This window comes from Vigna unguiculata, chromosome 9 (assembly GCF_037176805.1).
Source record: "Vigna unguiculata cultivar grain cowpea cultivar isolate G323 ecotype 2 chromosome 9, ASM3717680v1, whole genome shotgun sequence".
Taxonomy (NCBI): Eukaryota; Viridiplantae; Streptophyta; class Magnoliopsida; order Fabales; family Fabaceae; genus Vigna; species Vigna unguiculata.
The window spans coordinates 555850-577024 of record NC_140800.1 but is presented as its reverse complement, the minus strand read 5'-3'; the positions used below and the strand labels follow the sequence as shown (position 1 = coordinate 577024).

Sequence of the window (21175 nt, the reverse complement as noted above, 5' to 3'; positions counted from 1 at the left end):
AGTTTCATCAAATAATAGAACTGCCTCACCTTATTATATAAGAAGAACTTACATTTTCATGTTAATATTCTATAATGAACTTTTAATATGTTACCCAATGATTCCACCTTAATGAAGAATAATATTATTCTTCATTAATTTGCCACATATATATTATTAATTAATTTTCCTATCTTGTTTAAATCATGAATATTTTTTAAGATTGGAATTAATTTTGTGTAAAGAGTTCTTAATTATTGTCCTAAAACATGACAAAAAAACATTAACACTTCGCAAATTTAGGTTAAATATTTTATTCCATAGGTTTATACTTACTAATATTTTGCTGGCTAAAGATAAATTGAACCTACTTCTCAAGATAACAACCACTTAACAATTTATTATATTTATATACTAATAAATATAGGAATTTGATGATTTCACTATTATTGTATTAATAGAAAAATTTATTAAGCAATTATTTTTTTAAGATATAGTGTCAAAAAAAAAATTTAATATGAATCGAAGCTGAACTCGTCAGAATTTTTTACATTTCTATGTAATTCCTTTTAAAATAATTATGAAAGTGGATATATTTTAAGTAAGTTATAATCAGATCTAAAATTCAATTTCTAGTAAGAGAGTTGTGTTAAAAAATATGACTTTGGTTTTCTTTTATTTATTTATTTTTTTCATTTAGAAGTTGTGGTTTAAATCTAATTGTGTTTTCTTAATTATTTAAAAGAAAAAAAATATAGAAGCATCGTTTTAAACAGTGCAATTTTCGTCACTCACCCTCTGAACGTTCAGTTATTTGATCTGAAATCTGATCTGAAAACGAGAACGTGATTGTAGGTTGGCAATTGATGGTGTGAGAAAGATGGGAACTACGCCTGAGGCCAACGGGAGTAATGTAGCGGACGAAGAAACCCTCGGCAGCTCAATTCATTTCGGCACGGCGGAGGCCGTCGAATATGTCCGTTCCCTCACCGACGTCGGCGCCATGACGCGCCTCCTCCATGAGTGCATCGCTCACCAGAGAGCTGTCGACGTCGAACTCGACGAGCTTCTCTCGCAGCGCACTGACCTCGACCGTCACCTTCTCCAGCTACAGCGCTCCTCCGACGTCCTCGACATTGTCAACTCCGACGCCGAATACATGCTCTCCAACGTCGCCTCCACCTCCGACCTCGCAGACCAGGTCAGCCGGAAGGTCCGGGAGCTTGACCTGGCGCAGTCGCGCGTCCGCAACACGCTCCTCCGCATCGATGCCATCGTGGAGCGCGCCAACTCCCTCGAAGGCGTCCACCGTGCCCTCGAGGATGAGGACTATGAGTCCGCCGCGCGCTACGTGCAGACCTTCCTGCAGATCGACGCGCAATACAAGGATTCCGGCTCCGATCAGCTTCAGAGGGATCGCTTGTTGGCAGCGAAGAAGCAGTTGGAGGGAATTGTAAGGAAGAAGCTCTCTGCCGCTGTGGATCAGCGCGACCACCCCGCCATTCTCAGGTTCAGTCATGGATCTCCTTTTTTCCTTGATCTTGAATTATGAGGGTAATACATATACATATATATTACAGATAAGAGCAAACAGTGAATGCATATTTTTTTTCACTGGAATTCTGTCATCCAAGTGCAAATTGTTATATTTGGTTAGTGTTGTGGGAATCTTCATTAGAAAATAGTCTTTAATAAGCTGGTTTCAAAAGCGCTAGATAAATATTTGAATTATTTTAGTTTGTTAGGGTTGTTATTCCTAGTTTTTTCGAGTTGTAGTTTACGTTGCCGTTGTAAAGCTTGTTTAAAGTCATCAGACTTTGCATTTTATGATATGAGGGCATGTTTATTTACCAGAAGTATTAGAAGTTCCGATCATTACTTTTACACTTGGTGACAGAGCTCCACCACGGGCCTGATACAGTGAGTAAACTACACGTGTTTGAGAAGGAAAACACTAGAGTGAGTTAAACAAGAGTGTTTGAGAGGAAAAAACAATAGAGTGAATGAAGAAAGTGAAATGGCAGAATCAAGCAATTTTACCGCGCCCAAATTTCGTGGAGACTATGATCACTGGAGTTTACTCATGGAGAATCTATTTCGATGAAAGGAGTACTGTAGTGTTATTGAATCTGGAATCAACGAACCAAAGGAGAATGAACCGTTCATTGTAGCACAGCAAAAGGCATTGGATGAAGCAAAGCTCAAAGACTTGAAAGCAAAGAACTATCTATCTAAGGATTGATCTCTTAACTGTGGATGAGTTACAGAGTTCACTACTTATGCAAGAGAGAATCCGAAAAGATTCAATATATCGAACTGTGACTCTGTCAAAAATCCAGTACTGCCTGGAACTGTGTTGTCAAGATACCGAGCTGATTGTCCAACTAGCGGAAGCAAGTTGGGAACTGGAGCTGGAGCGAAAGAAGGAGCTATTCTTGAGGATTTCTGAACTTAGAAGGGGGAGAAAATGCTGGTACAACCTTGTACAAGCAATTGGTAGGTAGTCTAATGTACCTAACAGCTACACGGTCAGAAATGATGTATGTTGTTTGATTTCACTTTACATGGCCAGTCCATGGGAGGAACACATGCAGATTGTCCAAAGAGCCTTGATGTATTTAAGAGGCACACTGGATTTTGGCTTGTTTTACTAGAAATATGATCAGATGCACCTGAGTCCACAATCCATGGATTTTGACCCTCCATTCATTGTGAAATACAAGTTGTTGACAAACCAGGAGTTCTAGATGATTTAAGCCTTGATGTTGGATTTCAACCTTAAATATTCCTTATTCTTTACTAAAGGACTTTGCCTCAAAACCTTCAGATTTGGAAATATTGGTTGTCTTGTTAGGAAAATCATGTAATGAGTAACAATTCTCTTGGGTATGGTCCATTCTTTTACAATGTGTATTGAGGACGTTCTCTACCACCATGCCCTCTCTAGTGCCACAACTTCCTTTTCCTCGTGTAGAAACCATGGCAAAAGACCCAACAAATTCTTGAATATTTCTATTTTTAAGTATTTGAACTCAGAGTCATGTTATCAAGTTTTCCATGGAAGGAACTTGAGCAGTTAAAATTTGATCTCTAACACGACCAAATTTTGGACTTGTTGCACGGAGGATCCTAACAATATAAAATTTATCCCATTTCTTTTTTTTTTATCTCATCTAATGAGTCAACTTCCGAGAATATCTTTAATTTCTCAACTTCTGATGGATTACAGCTAGTTTGTTCACTTTCACATTTGTTACTTTAATACTCATTCTTACAATAATTATTTTGATTGGATGCTAATGTTTATATATATTTTTGCATTGAGGTCATAGAAATTGAACTTGATATTATGTTAAGGAAAAAACTTGTTTCATGATGCTGAACCTGGATCAATCATTGCTCAGGTTCATTCGTCTCTTCACCCCACTGGGTGTGGAGGAGGAAGGATTGCAGGTCTATGTTGGGTACTTGAAGAAGGTGATTGCAATGAGGTCAAGAATGGAGTTTGAGCAGTTGGTGGAGACAATGGATCAGCGAAATGTCAATTTTGTTGGTTGTTTGACCAATTTGTTTAAGGACATTGTGTTGGCAATTGAGGAGAATAGTGAGATCTTGAGTGGTCTTTGTGGTGAGGATGGTATTGTGTATGCCATCTGTGAGCTTCAGGAGGAGTGTGATTCTCGTGGTTCTGCGATTTTGAACAAGTATATGGAGTATAGGAAGTTGGCGAAGTTGTCCTCTGAGATAAATGCACACAACACCAGTTTGCTTGCTGTTGGAGGAGGTCCCGAGGGTCCTGACCCACGAGAGGTTGAGTTATATTTGGAGGAGATTCTCTCCCTTATGCAGCTTGGTGAGGATTACACCGAATTCATGATTTCAAAGATCAAAGGGCTTACTTCTATTGATGCCGAGTTGCTTCCTCGTGCCACCAAGGCTTTTCGGAGTGGCAGTTTCAGCAAGGTTGCACAAGATTTAACCGGTTTTTATGTCATTTTGGAGGGATTTTTCATGTTGGAGAATGTCAGGAAAGCAATAAGGATCGATGAACACGTGCCTGACAGCCTTACCACTTCCATGGTGGATGATGTGTTTTATGTATTGCAGAGTTGTTTGCGGAGGGCAATATCCACTTCCAATATCAGTTCTGTTGTTGCCGTTTTGAGTGGTGCCAGCAGTTTGCTCGGTAATGAATACCATGAAGCCTTGCAGCAAAAAATAAGAGAGACAAACCTTGGTACAAAGTTGTTCTTTGGTGGTGTTGGTGTGCAAAAGACAGGTACAGAAATTGCAACAGCTTTGAATAATATGGATGTTAGCAGTGAGTACGTTCTGAAGCTAAAACATGAAATTGAAGAACAGTGTGCTGAGGTGAGTGTTGCATTATTTTATTACCTTACTAATATATATCACTGATGAAATTCGTTAAATTTTGAATTATGATGTTAATTTTACCAGTAAGTACAGTTGGCACACCCTTGCGTCGTGCATTGTGTGTCTGGGGTTCCGTTATAAGGTAAATTTAGATTCCTAGGTTAGGGATTATTCATTAACGTATGTAGGATGTAGTTCTAAATTATTGTAACATGATTTAGAATTTTTTCTAAAATCAGAATTGTCTAGCAGATGCTTAATCATTTAATTCCTTTATGCAGGATCCCCCACATAATTCAGTACAGTCGCCTCACGTTCTCATTTTTTGGCTGAAAATTTCTTTTTTGCTTTCTACCTTCTAGATATGACCATCACCTTGCTTCTATTCAAATTCTGCTGCTTCTCTCTGCACAGTACTGTCATCCCATTTCACAAAACTGTTGTATTCCATTAGCCCATCTTTATGACAGACTTAACTGCCTGCTAAGATTATCTAACATTGCTATTTCTGCACAGACATAATAGTTGCATACTACCCCTGCCCATCCTTATTCAAATAAACTTATTATTTGGTCCCTCCTCACTCCCTGACCACTGCAGATACAATCAAAGCTCAGACATCATTTCTATACAGACAGTCTACTGATTTTCTGAAAACCCATACCTCATGACCAGATGATAATAACACTCTAAATAACCTCCATCTAAATCCCTCTATCTGCATTTACTACTTTAAAAGTCGATCTGCATGTGCATCTAAGATCCACCTCCTCCTCTACTATTATTATACCTTCACCCTATTTCAACCATTCTGAAATAGTTTACTTCCATCTTCTCAGCATCAACACTTGGGTTCTATTTGGTTATATAGCTTATCTAATATCGGAATTGTCTATCTTCATCAGATGCTTGATCATTTAATTCCGCTATGCATGATTCCCTACATAATTCAGTATAGTCGCCTTACCTTCTCTTTTATTTTTGGCTGAAAATTACTTGTTTTTCTTTCTACCTCATGGATATGACCATCATCTTTCTTATATTCCAATTCTGCTGCTCCTCTCTACATAGGACTGTCATCACATGTCATGTCAGAAAAATGTTATATTCCATTAGCCCATTCTGAAGACAGACTTAACTACCTGCTAAGATTATATAGCGCAATGTAAATTTGTCCTTTCTGGGTTTATAATGTATAGGTCATTCTTTATTCTATGTCTGTTTGCTTTGCCTATATAATATACAAGTTTAAATTTGCAAAATTAACTGACTGAATAACTTCATTGCAGGTGTTTCCTGCACCAGCTGATCGAGAAAAGGTAAAATCTTGTTTGACTGAGTTGGCAGATAGCAACAATGCTTTCAAGCAAGCTTTGAATGCCGGCATAGAACAACTCGTGTCAACCATTACACCTCGATTAAGACCAGTATTAGACAGCGTTGGAACAATTAGTTATGAGCTTTCAGAGGCTGAGTATGCAGATAATGAGGTGAATGACCCATGGGTTCAGAGACTTCTCCATTCTGTTGAGACAAATGTGGCTTGGCTGCAGCCACTAATGACTTCTAACAATTATGATACTTTTGTTCACTTAATCGTTGACTTCATTGTGAAAAGGCTAGAAGTTATTATGATGCAGAAAAGATTTAGTCAGCTAGGTGGTCTTCAGCTTGACAGAGATGCTAGAGCTTTGGTAAGTCACTTCAGTGTCATGACACAGAGAACTGTGAGAGACAAGTTTGCACGTCTTACTCAAATGGCAACAATTCTAAATTTAGAAAAGGTTTCTGAGATTCTAGATTTCTGGGGTGAGAACTCTGGTCCTATGACCTGGAGATTAACCCCAGCAGAAGTTAGGCGTGTATTGGGTCTGCGGGTTGATTTTAAACCAGAAGCAATAGCTGCTGTGAAGTTGTAATATCCGTATATATGGTTTCTTCACATTCTTTCTTCTTTTCTACTTTAATTTTTCATCTGATAAGTATTAGAGCTTCATTCTTATTACTTTTGGTGTTGTTGGGTAAGTTAACATGCAGTTTCATTATGCGACTTGCATTGTTAGCTTCAAAGCCAAAAGAAACAAGAGTACTCAGATTTGCCACCTGAGAGGCCAAGATATTAAGCTATATACAGAGCGTCTTTTGTAAACTGTCATTGTTCCTTAATAGTCACTTTCCAATTTTGAAATTTTTGTATCTTTTTATTTAGTGAATCAATTTTGAGACTTAGTTAATACTCGTTCAGTATACTCATGTTGCATTTATTTGGATAATCAATTATTATTCAAACAATGACGCTGACAAAGTCCAAATTATCGCTCTATGAAATTACTTCTGTAATCGCATCATATATGCTTCAAAACATGATAAAAACCTGTGTATATACCAAAATTAACACTCTAGTCTGGAAGTTGTCTGAATGTTGGAGCTATAGTTACTTGTCGATATATATATTAATAATTATAATAATAAGAATAATAGAAAACAAAAACAACACATTAAACCTATTATATTGAGCAAACAAAATGATAATAACTTTAAAAAACCATTAGACAGCCCTTTATAAGTCCGGAGTAATCTGTTCAATTAAAAAAAATTAAAATTGTCTCTTTCTTCATTTTATACATATAAATTCAAATTATAGTAGTGAGGTATAGTTTTTCTCTTTTAAGTTATAGTTCTAAAATTGAATTTTATATATATATATATATATATATATATAATATTAGAGTCATTTGAGAGTTTATTCTAATTAAATTCTATAAAACTATTATGTGAATGTTATGGTATAGATTCTCTTAAGATATTTGTAAATATTTACACTTAATATAATATTTTCTAAATAATGAATTAAAATTTTCATATAAACTAAAAATAATGTTAAATTATTTATATCTATATATATAAAGAAGATTTTTACAGTATATTTTATTTCAATTTTACTCTTTATTTTTAAATTAAAATAATTATTTTACTAATTTTATTATTTAAATAGTCGTTTCTTTAAGTTTGAACTGTTTTTTTATTGGACCGTTTGTTAAAATTTAATAATTTTTTAATTAAAAAATTACATACAAAATAAATAAAATCTTTTGAAAATAAAATTATAAAAATTATTCATATTTAATTTTATAATTCTAATAATAACAATAAAAATAATTTTATTATTTTTTAATAGTAATATATAAATGGAATGTAATTTTCATTTTTACAAATTAATTTTGCTAAATTATACCATGATCATCCTGAAACAACCTGCTTATTTAGGAATCAGGTAATTTTATTTAAATCCCAAATTTTTAGCATAATAAATAATAAATGAAAAATATATAAATGTATTTTGTAAGAAAACTTCTCAATTATTTCTCAATCTCTAACATAAAAAAGAATAATAAGTGTTGAAGAAGAGTGCCAAGCGTTGCATTTTGATTGGCTGATACGCGTCATTGGGTTTGACATGGAACTAGGAAACAATGTTGTCATAATAATAATTTCAGAAACAAAACAAAACACTCAAACAATGGATGGTGACGAAACAAAAATATGATCAGTTACTTTTGGAAAGTTGTGTATGTCTTCATTATGCAACAAGACAAAAAATAAATGTGCTGTAGTAAAATTCAAAAAATGTGTATGAAAAAAAAATCATTGGCCAGAAAAAGGTGTCTTCAAGGGTAATCAATGAATAATTCTACACCTTTGGAATTTATGTGAAAAAAATTCTTTTAACAGTTTTTTAACCAAGAAACATTAAGTATATGAAAGTTATCGTTCTATTTATCTTCTTTTTCTTAATACTTCTGCATTTGCATAATCAAATCCATAATATAAAAAACCCTTATGAATGAAAAAGATGACATTGGAAAAACCTTGATTTCCTTAAAAAAAAATAGTCACAATACAATGACAATGTGTTAAAATACTTCTCTATTCCTATTTGTAAAATCAAAACCATAGAAATAAGAGAAAACTCAGCCACCATTCATATGTAACAAGGAAGAAAATTAAGGCACTAAGATTCTCCCAGATTTATTAATAGTTCCTGCCAAGTCATACCAACCTACAACAGAATCGAGTATTTGAAAGGAGAACATTCCCCAAAAAATTCTTTCAAGATACAAATTTTATCATGTAATATCACTGCAGTTGTATCAAATAATCCAATCAAAAATCATCAAAAGCAGAAACAAAGTCAAAAGATCTTCTGATGTAACTGCAGACAGTGCTAGTTGAGAAGAGAAAAAAGGGGAAATACAAATGAACAAAGACTCTACTTGATGTACTGGGAAAGCCACTGAAAGCCTTCACCATACCCCATCTTGCGCACAATGCTGCACATGAACACTTCAAGGGGTCGAAGATTGGAATCTGTGAGGTTGATCTTTCCTTTGCCAGTGGTGAAATTGGTGAGGCCCAGATGATACCGAAGCTCGTCTTCCGATGCTGCATAAGGGATATCAATCTTGTTGCCAAGCACAAGAAAAGGAACACCTGCCAAACCTTCATCTGAAAGCAAAGCATCAAGCTCCTTCTTAGATTCTGCAAACCTCTCTTTGTCGTAGGCATCGACCAGGTATACAACAGCATCCACCTGGAAAGACAGCAATGTCAGAATTCTCAAGTATGCAACAACAACAACATCATCATAGTCATTGATGCCAAAAAACAAGTTATGGTGGAGAACTTATTGATGCTAAAAAAACCACCACCAGCCTTTAAGAAGCTATAGTGGAAAGGTGAATCAAACATATAGCAGAATTGGTGAATAGAAAAGGTTATGAATCCAGATAATGAGCAACATAGACCAAACGAAGTTCATATTTTAGTTTCAAAGTGAAAGAATGCATCAATTTACAATTGTGATTTTCTTCTGAGGCTTAAAAGGATGATTCAATTTATTAGGAAGACTGGTAATCATCCTGGTACACAAACCTAGGCATCTTTTAATTGTTTCTCCACTCTTGTGTACATGTTATTTCTTTGTCATTCTTGAGGGAAAAACAGGATGTGTTAGGAAATCAACTAGTAAACACCTCCAAGAAGATTGAGAGGTGCTACCAGCGAAATTTCCACAGTTAATTTTTGCCTCCCATGAATCAGATAAATACAAAGAGCCTCATCTGGGATTATGAAGGCATTTATGGTGGATCCATGAGCACTTGCGAAAAATCAAGCAGACAGTTGAGTCATACTAATTATTAACCAGAAGAGAGAATCAGAAAAAAAAGTTGCACAAGCCAGAACCCAAACTATAAATGTTCAGAGTAAAAGTTTTATGGAAACAGCAACAATTCATCAACAAAAACACCCATCAGAAAATTTAGCACTTCATAATGAACAAGCCAGAATGGAAGTAAAGGTAGGTGCTGGGTTTTTAAGGTCAGTGAAGAAATCATAACCAGTCAATGTATTAGAAACATTATTGTAGAAATGCTAGTAAACTCAACAAATGATTAAGAAGGAACATGGCCAAAAATCTGATTTTATTATCCTATGCATGAAAGAAACTTATTTCATGTTTCTTTAATTCCTTTTCCTATAAGCGTGTTCATGAAGAAGTTTATCCAAACAGAGTCAAAGTTAAGTTCCTAAAGGAACTAAAAACACAATAACCAGGTTATGAACATGTCGGTTGCATCACAACCTCATGGAAAGCAATCGGGCAAACAAAGGCAAACAAAAGGAATCAATAAACCATTACAAAGCCCAAAAACCTATCATCAGCTACATGTTCCATCCCATCCAACTGGGAGTGCCTCATATTACACAAACCCCACTTTCAGAAACTCCAAAATCACACAACCCATTGCTCATAACCACCAAAGAAACATAAAAAATCGATGACCAGCATAAAGATCAAGAGGTTAAAGCAATTAAAAAAAAAAAATAACCTTGGCATAATAGTCTTTCCAGACCCTGCGAGCAACTTGATGACCCCCCAAATCGAAAGCCTTAAACTTGATCTTCCCAATGCTTAATTCCTCAGAAGTGGGGTGCTGGGTCGGCTGATGCTGAACTAATCTCTGCAACCAAGTATCGAAATTATAAAAAGATGATTTTTGAACGATTGGGAAGAAACAAAAAATTGTGAAGAGGGTGAAAAGAAGAGAGGAAGGTAACCTCGTCTTTGAGCATGTGAAGGAGAGTGGTCTTGCCGGCGTTATCGAGACCGAGGAAGAGAATCTTGGCTTCTTTCTGCCATAGACCAAGGGAAGCGAGAATGCCATAGAACCAGTCGAAGAGGAACATGATGTGTGGTGTGTTGTGTTGGGGTGAGAGAGAATAGTCGCAGATCGGAGGAATGAAAATGAAGAATGGGAATTGAGAAGAGACGGAAGCAGATCCCAGAGAGAGAGAGAGAGAGAGAGAGAGAGAGAGAGAGATCCTAGATCACGTGTCTGCGCATGTGGTGGAAATGCAATGCAATACACTGATGCAGCACTGGTTTTTTTTTCTTGTTAATATTATTTTTTTAAAATTTTAACCCTTTTTGGTTTGATTTTCCCACAAGAGATTGAAGGAAGGACCAAGGTTGGTTGGTAGGTGGTGGCTGGCAGCCATAAATGGAGGTCAGTAATTGTGATTTTTCATTCAAAGTCTCTCTCTACGTTGTACCAATAACATTTTTTTATGTATTAGGTCATTTTTTTATTGACTTTTTAATTTATATTACCTTAATTATTTGTAATAAAAAAATAATTAAATATATTTTTGTTATTTAACGAAAAATTTTGAATTAATTTAGTCTTTTATTTTTAAAAATGAGTATAAAAATTAGGACAACTAAACATCTCAATTAAGACTCAAGTGCAGTCACCTTTGTTGTTGTGAAGTGTCAATGAAAAACATAAACTCAATGAAAAAGGCAAGAAAATAAATTGAATGGAGAAAAAAAGAAAAGTCATTCATTGTTCACTCAACATTAAACAACAATGGCTAATCGGGTTCGACGACGTTGGTTGGAAGTGCTCAAGAACAAAGAAAGAATAAGGAAGGAGGAGTGGCAGAGGAAGGAGGAAAACCACTTCTGTAGGAACTAAATGCTTTGTGTTAGTATAGATTAAGAAATAATAACCCTGAACAGATGTTTAGACTTTGGGTATACCTAAAACTGAAGCTTAAATGTGTTTAAACTATTTAAACTTGAATTTTAAAGATAATTGAAGTTTAGATCTTTGTAAAAAAATTAAATAAAAAAAATACCAATGACATTTTTAAAATTAATGAAAACTTTTTGACACAAATTCTAAAAATTAAGGAAAACAACTTCTCATGCAATTGAAGTTGAGATATTTCGTTTTATAATACAACTAAAATCTAAAAATTCTCAATAATTACAAGATGTAACCACATTTTGATAGATTTCGATTTTTAAAAAATTGAGACAAAGTTAAATGAGTTTTTTCACTAATATCTTGTTGAATTTTTATTGGAGTTGTCTTATTTTTTAATTTCTTAATTAAATTTGTATAAGATTTTTAGGAATTAGGGTCAGATATGTTTCGCATTTCAGTTTAGTAAATTAAAATATAAATTTTGAAAGTAATTTTTTAATTAAAACTTATAATTGTTTTTTATATTTTTTACAATATTTTTTTTAAATAGACTATATAAGTATCACGAGTAAAACTAAACAAAGATTTATAATTATAAATTGAATATTAAAACCAAAACAAATTTAAAATAACGAATAACTAAATATTAACTTGGTTGAACTAAGAATTAAGTTTAGAAATTACCCAAGATAGATTGATCAGTCCCAATTATTCAAATTTTGATTTAATCTTAAAAACAATTCAAACTATTCAGTTTTATTTATTTAAACTTGTTTAAGTAGCCATTCACATAATTAGACCTAATAATCAACCTTATAAAATAGAAAACTATAAAGTGATTCCACCATCAAATTGAACCACACCTATACGAACCTATGAATAAGCACTAAAGAGTAAAATTGTGGATTGTATTATTCTAAAACGAAAAGATGCACTAAAGAAAATAAAATGTATTTATAGTTGTAATAAAAAATATTCTATAATTATAATAGATTAAATATTTATTTAATAAAATCAAAATTAATTTGTAAGTAATTGGACTTAGAGTAGTTTTTTAATCTTTGCCCTGTTGTTATAACTCTAAAATAAAATCACACATTTTCACATTTATAATTATGTTTCGACCTTTTTGTGGATTGTGCCGGGGCATTATCGTCATTTAATGAGAAAAACGGTAAAAGGTTTCATCTCGGTATATAAATCAACAAAGCCATCGTTGAAAAACCCTAGCCGGCTCATCTGTGCAAGCACTTTCTCTTCTGTTGGTATTTTCATTCGATTTTCCCTCACAACGTTCTTCTAATTCTGCATTTTGCAATTTTCTCTGCCCCTTTCATATCTCATTCTGCGTTTTCTGATTGCAGAGATGGCGAAGTCTAAGAATCACACAGCTCATAACCAGTCCTACAAGGCCCACAAAAATGGCATCAAGAAGCCCAAGAGGCATCGCCACACTTCCACCAAAGGGGTAAATTGTTCTTTTTTTAAAATTTTTAGGTTTTGAAATTTATCTTGTATTATGCGGATGTGTATTTTTTTTTTTGGGTTATTTAATTGTGTTTTTTTTTTATGCGTTTGTATTGCTACCAATTGGTGCAGATGGACCCCAAGTTTCTGAGGAATCAGAGGTACGCTAGGAAGCACAACAAGAAGAGTGGGGAAACTGCTTCCGAGGAAGAGTAAAGTGGCAGCACTTTCTAACGGAACCTTTAGGGTTTTTTAAGCTTTGTTTTTTCTTTTTTCTTTTAAACGGTAAACTTTGTTTGAAATCAATTTTCAGTAGTATAATTACTTTGTTCAGAGAATGCAGTACTCTTTTATAATTTTGTTTTTCTGCTTTCCGTGGAAGAAGACCCTTGCATTCCTTTTTATCAAATGGAATGAGTGTTAACTTTTTAATCATTTCTGTGGGTGAGAATTGAATATTTGTTGTCTTAATTCTGGAAAGAGAAGGTAGATTGTTTTTGCTTTTAATGGTTAGCTTAGCACTATGTCACCATGCTTTTGGATATAGTTTCAATTGGGAAGAGAAAAAGGTCGAAAGGGTTTAGGAGACATGGCTGGCTGATTATATAGGGTGTGTTTGGAAACCATTTTGGCCCAAGTTGAAAAGAAGTTTTACACCTTACAATGCATAAACCGAGAAACAAGGTGAGTTGTTGAATTGGTGTTGAACGTGGATTATTTGAATCTTTTAGTTGAGGTTTTTGTGTCTTTTCGTCATTGCTCGGAGAGGGTTCTGATGGAGAAAAACGATTGCTTCAAAATTATATCTAGGTCCTTTCATAATTTTTTTAATCGCTATTTGTGATATGCTCATCATAGCCTAAAGAAGCGTTTTCACGATTACGCTGACTGATGCGTATAAATTCATCTGGTTGAGAATGTAATTGTATTGGTGATTGTGATATATGAATGAATGTATAGTCGTCAACTTCATACATCAACCATTCTACAACAGTTGTAGCTCAAGCCACCAATAGCATGCCATTGATGAGGGGATTGGAGCACATCCTGATGCCTTCGCAACTACAGTAGTTGCTATGAAGTAAAGCCATTGTTGAATAAAGTGAAGTTGGTTTACAGACAACCACTGAGTTGTATGCCGAGTTGGTTGAACAAAAGAAATTTTTCATTTCATTATTTTCTTAATTTTTTTTCTCTAATTTTTTATAGAGAAGGTTCACTGAACAAACCTTCCTTAACCCACATCAAGTAGCACGAGTAGGGATTTCGGAGGTAATCGTGGGTATCGTTTTTTTACATCCCTACTTGAGTTGTGTGAAGGAATAAGGTTTGTTCGGTGAACCTTCTCTATAAAAATTTAGAGAAAAAAAATTTAGAAAAGCAATGGCATGTTATTTGTGGCTTGAGCTACAACTGTTGTAGAATGGTTGATGTATGAAGTTGACGACTCGACAAATGTGTCTTCTAACCTCCTCATTTGAACAGCAGACCAGCATTAACATTAATTTTAATTGGTGTTAAGGATATATTTAAAAATGATAGTATTTAAAATATATGATAATTTATAATCAGACACGAACATGTGGACAACAATATTTTAGATGATTCATAAAGATTTAAATCATGATAATAATAACTTCATCACTGTGCTTCGCCATCTTCTTGGCATATCATATGTCCGGCAAAGATCGATACCAATTAAAGAATGGAGGCAGAAAATTCTAAATGTAGGCCAAAATTGCTTTATGGGGACTGCGTTATATAGTCACTTCATAACACGATCGAGCATACAAGAAAAATTGACAGTTTATGTTCGCCTCAAAACTGAAACACTGAAAAATAGGTTACTCGCAAAGGCACGGGAACATGAAAAATAGGCAACTGCTACACACTGAACATGACGGCATCTAGGCTGCAACTTGGAGAAAACGAGTATTTGAAGTGAGAAAGGAATATAATCTTTGTCGGACACTAACAATATGCCAACAAAATAATATATGCGGCACTCATCCATTCTGAGCCTCCTTTTATCGGTTTCCTTCTTTTATTGGATTCTGAATGAGTTGAAGTATTCCGCCAGAAGACGTGAAATGCATTGAAACTCCATTGTACATGAACATGAAACTCTCGTAAAGCGGATACTCAGGGTAGATTAAACTGCAACTGCTTCCTTTACTGGTGCAGAAGCTTGTGCTTTAACCTGATTTTAGTAATTGAAGAGGAGAGCACGTACTAAAGCACCAGGCGTAACTAACTATTTGTGTGTATGAACGTGCAAGTCTGGGAGTAAATTGTGGATTAACTCACCTTTGCTGATTTAAACAGCTCATCAAGCACCTCAGACAAAGTCGGATGAGCATGAACGGCAAGTTTTATATCCTGCATTGATGTGGGAGTTACCATACAGACAGGCATAAAGGATAAAAAGATCCTTACGGCATGAAGAACCTTATTTATTTGTCAGTGTAGCAGAGGCGATCATTAAGAACCAAATCCCAGGCTCTCACATTTCATAGCTTTGGAAGGGAAAATTTACCTGAATACATGTTCCTAATGCTATTGCATTGGATGCCTCGTGGATGAGATCAGCTGCGTGCAACCCGAAAATATGAACTCCTAGTATCTCTCCAGTGTCAGGCCTGTATATCAACTGCAGGAAAACAGCGTAAAAAAGTAAACAAAGAAGCTGATAAAGAACCAAGCCAGGACTCCTGCTCTAAACCAAATAGCATTGATATCACCAAAGTAATAATCTTTTGTAGATAACTCATAGTCAGCCTCTAACTGCTAGGTCCAATTTCTTCAGATTATTTTTGGTGACCAAGAGACCTTTATTAGGATCTGGCGGGGTAGGGGATGTGAGGATAAAATCCGTCAGTCCCAGTAACAGCATCCCAATCTTAAAAATCAAGTGCGCTAAGACCCACAGTTTGTTTTTATTTGGGAGAGTCCACAATCATATTTGGGTAGTTTGACAAAATCCATTCTCACTTTATTCAAGCTTGTAAAATGGTTACAATATCGAGAAAACAAAATCAATTTTTAGCAAGGGGATCAATAATTTTCCAAAAATATCCCTATTATAATCACAATTAAAAATCATTGCACTAACCAGAATTTAAAAATTTAGATGTTTTAACATCATTTCCTTTACAATCCAACCCAAATAAGCTTTTGTAGAATAAGAGAATGAAGGAAAAAGAAACAGAAATATAACCTTTGCAAGACCCTCCCCTTCATTTTCAGCTAAGGCCTTTGTGTTAGCTTTAAAACTTGTTTTGGCAACGCTTACTTCAAAACCTTCCTTTTCTCCTTTCTCCCTTGCTTGAGGCTGCATATAATGGGTTTAAGCATAATTAATGAGTTCATCTGAGTGAAGGTCAACAAGAAGAAATTTTGGATGTAAAATAATAGAAGGGGAAAGGGAGTAACAGAGCAGAATAACAGAGGAGAGGACAGATAGCCATGCATATGAAAGAATGAAAAAAGGAGCAGGTGGAAGCCGCAACATAAACAAAAAGAAAATATTATATACCTCGGTTAATCCAACCATGCTGATTTCAGGGTGAGTAAAACAAGCAGCTGGTATGCTTAAATGATTGAGCACATGATCTCTTCCAGTGACTTGTTCAACCACTATTCAACAACCTTTTATTATGTAAAGGAAGCAAATGACTCAAATATTACAAGCAAAATTACTTGTTTCTTACCTGAAATTCCTTGCGCACTGGCAGCATGAGCAAGCATCATCTTGCCATTTGCATCACCAATACAATACAAATGAGGAACCTATCATTCCATCATACCCTAAATCAGTAAAAATGTGTCAGACCAAGAAAAAATAATGCGTACATGAAACTTTTGAAACAAACCAGGTTTCCATTTGCATCAAGTACTCGCATGCGCTCATCCACAGGAACAAAACCACGCTGTGTTACAACATCAATCTGCAGGAAGAAGTAAAGAAGAATATCCAAATACCCAATCACTTCCTTTGAGGAAAAGATTTTAACATAAAGGCATTTCAGTTAGAAAGGCATACATTCTCCAATCCAAGACCTTGTGTGAAAGGAGCCCTTCCAGTTGCTATTAGCGCAGCATCCACCTAAAGCAAATCAGAAGCATCAGCTTTTAAGAAGTCAGTAATTAAACATGAATGTAAAGGCATGGGTGGGTGGGTGGGTGTGCATGCATGTATGCACATATGGATGGGAAGACACATAGATGGATGGATTGCAAAAAATTGGAAATGTCATTTACAATTGAGAATTTCCAGAAAGCTGCCTTGGTACGGCACTTGCAAATCCCATCCTTAACACTTCAAATGTCGAAGAATTTGAGCTTGAATTACAAAATTCAATGGGGATACAGAAGCCACCAGCCACTAAAGCTAAACACAGACAAATTAAATTTCAAAAAGCTTGAAGGTGAAATCCTTGATTATTAACCACTTCTGTTCCAGTTACTCTCAGCCACATGCACATTTACTGCTGTACAGTTATGATTTATTGAAGTTGAGTATATTAACCACTTGGATATTGAAAATGTGATCTTGGTTATTACAAGGTCTCTCATAGCGTGAGAGCATGCTGCATTAAGAGTGTCCTACTATACTATGAATACGACAAAAGATAAGAGTGTGTTCATTGGTCACATGTTCTCCAATCAGCCTTTACTAATTAGTGTTTGTGTGGGAGAAAAGATAAGAATTAACTGATTAATTAAAAGCATTAAGGAAAAACATTAGGGTACCTCTAAAGTGTCCTTTTGTTCCTTGGTCTTTGCATCAATGAGCTCAATCGTGACAGGTTTTCCATTTCTTGCAGGAGTGATCTATGTAGAGGAGATGATGACTGACAGTTCAGAGCTACCCAAGAAAATAATATATTAGAAATCACCAGATGTGATTACCTTTGATGCAAAAACTCCAGTATGATAGTCAATATTCCGGGGATTTATGAGAACCCTTTGAGCCAACTTGCTAATTTCAGGATCAAATCCTGGCATGAGCTGGTCTAAAGCTTCAATAAAAGTAACCTGCAGTATATTATTATTACTATTAGCAACTATATCACTCATGCACTAATTAGGTTTCTATCTATTACGAACAATGAAATAATATAAAAAGCATTCAAACATCCTGAAAAAAGGGCAAACTATCGCATGTTCTTCTAATGAAAAAATTACAACGGTGAAAGGAGAAAAAAGAAGACTGGAGAAGTAATACCTCACTTCCAAGAGCTGTATAAACATCACTGAATTCAAGGCCGATATAGCCACTTCCTACAATTGCTACCCAATCTGGAACAGTCTCCAGTTTGAGTGCATGGTCACTGGTAATCACAGTCTTCCCTGAATGTATATACTTGGTGAGGTTTCACTTGAAACTAAATAAAAGTTACGACAGAAAAAAAAAACAGTAAACATGACGAACAGTCTAAAAATATAAGTGAATATAGATCTCCCTCTCCTTATACACATTTTACTACTGTCTAATATCTTATCCATCAAAACATCTCTCTAATGCCAAATTGATCGCTTCTTTTTTCCATTGGGTGCTAACTGCTTTTATAACTGATAGCACTCTACTTGTTATGCCACTAGTGGCCTGATATGATTCTTATCTCATAGATGATATTGTACATCCTAGTTTCAGGTAGCAGGAAGATATGCCTATAATCAAATCCTTTCCCTAAGTAAAACTAGAGATGCTAGCATAAAGCAATAACGTCATGAAGAGAAAAGATAAAACATGTAGTGTACGGCGTACCATCAACTTCAATGCCCTTCGGAACAAAAGGAACTGACCCAGTAGCAATGATGATGTCTTTTGCAGTTACCACTTTGTTGGAAGAGCCAACTTTCACCTTTTGAGGACCCTGCATGGAATCACAGACAAGGCAGCAGACAAATATTTTAAAATTGCCATTTTGCATTTTTATGGTCAAAAGTCAAGCCTTGCCCCAAATAATTCAATTTCCAAAGGCAATCACAATATTATTTATCTTTCACACCACCGAGCACATGTCATTTACCAAAATGGTTCCAAAACCAGTGAGAATATCCACTCCAAGAGCTTTCAAAGAGTTGGTCAAATTGCCACGGATTTTCGAAGCGAGATTATTAGCATGGTCAGCAACTGCTTGTCTGTCATACCCAGCACCAGAAACCTAAAATAGCAAATTAATCATAATACAACCAATCTCTCTGCCGCAATGCACACTATATTCTAAAATTCTAAACACAATTCAATTCCAACACAATACTTTTACCTGCAAACCCAGCGACTTCAAGTGATGATCATCCCGCAGCTCTCGCATACGACCACTCACAGCCAAAAGTGCCTTAGAAGGAACACAGCCCCTATTCACACACGTCCCTCCAACCACATCTCCCTCAACAATGGCCGTTTTCAGGCCCTGCAAAACCACTTCCTCGCTTCATAACTTCTTCAAATAACATAATACTTTACCAATACGCAATATACTCATTAATTAACGGCTAAAATACATTTTGTCTCTCATCTTCTTCTTTTTTTCAGCTCAGTCCTCTAAGTTTTAAAGCTTCGCTGTTTGCTGTTAATCTAGGTTACGCGCCAAATACTTATTTGGTGCAACATTTCTCACGTATAAACAAGTTAAAAAATAAACTGAGGGAAACAGATACACTTTGAGTAACAAAGTAAAACTTTAAAGTTAGCACAAAACTGTAATCAAAACATAAAAAGAGTGAACGAAACTTTTATTTCAGCTTCAATTAAACTAACTCCTCTAATTCATTACAAAATTCAGCTGAACTATCCAACTCCACAGAGCGCGCGCTCTAGAGTAAGGTTTTCAGTGATCCAAATGTTGGAAGCAGAAGCGCTGAGCGTACCTTCTCAACGGCGTGAAGCGCGGCGCCGTGTCCACCGACGCCGGCGCCGATTATGAGCAAGTCGTAGTCGAACAATGTGGGACCAGTACCGTTGTTCGAAAGCGCGGCGGTCACTGCGGCGGAGTGCTGCCGGCGCCGTCGGCAGTGGTGATTGAGGGAACTGGAAGTGAATGCCTGGCGGCGGAGACCACAGAAGCGGATAGTCGAAGGGATGAGGCTGCCATCGGAGAGAGAAAAAGCGTGACGTTGTCCCGAAACGGTGGAAGCGTAAGAAGAAGAGAGAGAAATGGATGATTGCATTTTGAAGGAAATCAGAAATCCTGAAAATAAGTGCTTCTCTGTGAGTGTGAGAGAGAAAGGAAGTGAGGAAAATTGGGAGTGCAGAGGGATAACCCACTTTCTTCTCTGATTGTTTTTGTCTTCACTAATTAATGTGTCTTTCAACTTCCAACTTCCAACTTCACTAACCATAATTTTTATTTTTATTTTTCTTTTGGAGCTAAAAATATCTTTTATAAAAGGCTTAATTTTTACCTTTCGCAGTTTGTTGCGGATGGTCCTCATCTTGACATAATGTTTAAAATGGTCCTAATTTTTATCTAATGTTTAAAATGATACTTATTTTTTACAATTTGTGTTTTATTTGATCATTTTTTGTAACGTGTAAATCATTAACGGAGCATTGTATATTTGGCACGATTTAGGATTTGGTATTAGGGTGTATTACGTGTATTGTATAGTTGTGGTAATAAATTGAACAATGCTTCGTTAATGATTTAAACAGCGTAAGAGAAAATGATCAAATAAAACACGAATTGCGAAAATGATAACCATTTTAAACATTCGGTAAAAAAAGAAATGAGGACAAAAAGATATTTAGGCCTCTATAAAAATATGATTTACCTTAAATGTATGATTTTTTTTTCTTTTTTCAAGAACCGAACCAAACCAACTTATTCAAATGGTTTGAATCAATTATATTGCCACAATTTTTCGTTATAAAAGACACAAATTTATTCTATTTTTATTCAAAAAATAGATATAAAGATGTTGTTAAAAAATGTAAATAAGTTGAGTAACAACATAGAATTATATATGTAACCCACGATACTTTATTTATTTTTTCTACGATTTTTTTGTAATTTTTTTAATAGAGTTATTTACTAGTTTTAATTATATATTGATATTTTTAATTATTATGGTATTTATTCAATAATATTTAAATATTTAGATGGTTCATTTTTTTACCAAATTATATATATTGATGTTTTGATTTTAAATTTTTTAACTATTATCTTTATAATAAATATTTTGAGAACTAGGTAAACACTTTGTACTAGTGTAAAAAGTTTTTTCAACAAAGTTGATTTACGATGTTTATCGTGCTAACATAGTGAAACCAAAACGTGATGGCATGTTCGTAA

At 35.0% G+C, this 21175-nt stretch overlaps 4 protein-coding genes and 1 non-coding gene across 6 annotated transcripts; 2 read left to right on the top strand and 3 right to left on the bottom strand.

Annotated features, from left to right (window-relative positions):
- Window positions 1–737: 737 nt before the first annotated feature.
- On the top strand, window positions 738–6587 carry LOC114163888 (conserved oligomeric Golgi complex subunit 4-like). The gene is made up of 3 exons (XM_028048261.2): window positions 738–1488; window positions 3384–4350; window positions 5643–6587. Exons 1-3 carry the CDS (start codon window positions 860–862, stop codon window positions 6270–6272), a joined length of 2226 nt encoding a protein of 741 aa, XP_027904062.1. The 5' UTR covers window positions 738–859; the 3' UTR covers window positions 6273–6587.
- A 1753-nt stretch (window positions 6588–8340) lies between these two features.
- Window positions 8341–10783, bottom strand: LOC114195906 (small COPII coat GTPase SAR1A). Its single transcript, XM_028086351.2, has 3 exons — window positions 10474–10783; window positions 10245–10376; window positions 8341–8944 (listed from the first exon to the last, which is right to left on the bottom strand). The coding sequence occupies exons 1-3, from the start codon at window positions 10600–10602 to the stop codon at window positions 8624–8626; spliced, it is 582 nt and encodes a 193-aa protein (XP_027942152.1). The 5' UTR covers window positions 10603–10783; the 3' UTR covers window positions 8341–8623.
- On the bottom strand, window positions 9359–9480 carry LOC114164938 (small nucleolar RNA snoR83). Its single transcript, XR_003599672.1, has one exon. It is a non-coding gene; the product is annotated as a small nucleolar RNA snoR83 (small nucleolar RNA).
- A 1742-nt stretch (window positions 10784–12525) lies between the features above and the next one.
- LOC114162565 (large ribosomal subunit protein eL29z) lies at window positions 12526–13310 on the top strand. 2 transcript variants are annotated; one of them, XM_028046494.2, is made up of 3 exons: window positions 12526–12673; window positions 12773–12876; window positions 13008–13310. In XM_028046494.2, the coding sequence occupies exons 1-3, from the start codon at window positions 12571–12573 to the stop codon at window positions 13089–13091; spliced, it is 291 nt and encodes a 96-aa protein (XP_027902295.1). In that variant the 5' UTR covers window positions 12526–12570; the 3' UTR covers window positions 13092–13310. The 2 variants fall into 2 exon arrangements, with proteins under 2 accessions (XP_027902295.1, XP_027902296.1); XM_028046495.2 differs by having other exon boundaries at window positions 12561–12669.
- A 1284-nt stretch (window positions 13311–14594) lies between these two features.
- LOC114195929 (dihydrolipoamide dehydrogenase) lies at window positions 14595–20164 on the bottom strand. The gene is made up of 15 exons (XM_028086376.2): window positions 19752–20164; window positions 19148–19294; window positions 18911–19045; window positions 18646–18754; window positions 18103–18227; window positions 17787–17912; window positions 17628–17708; window positions 16918–16980; window positions 16748–16822; window positions 16586–16664; window positions 16411–16511; window positions 16093–16206; window positions 15412–15525; window positions 15183–15254; window positions 14595–15075 (listed from the first exon to the last, which is right to left on the bottom strand). Exons 1-15 carry the CDS (start codon window positions 20049–20051, stop codon window positions 15028–15030), a joined length of 1689 nt encoding a protein of 562 aa, XP_027942177.1. The 5' UTR covers window positions 20052–20164; the 3' UTR covers window positions 14595–15027.
- Between the last annotated feature and the right edge of the window lie 1011 nt (window positions 20165–21175).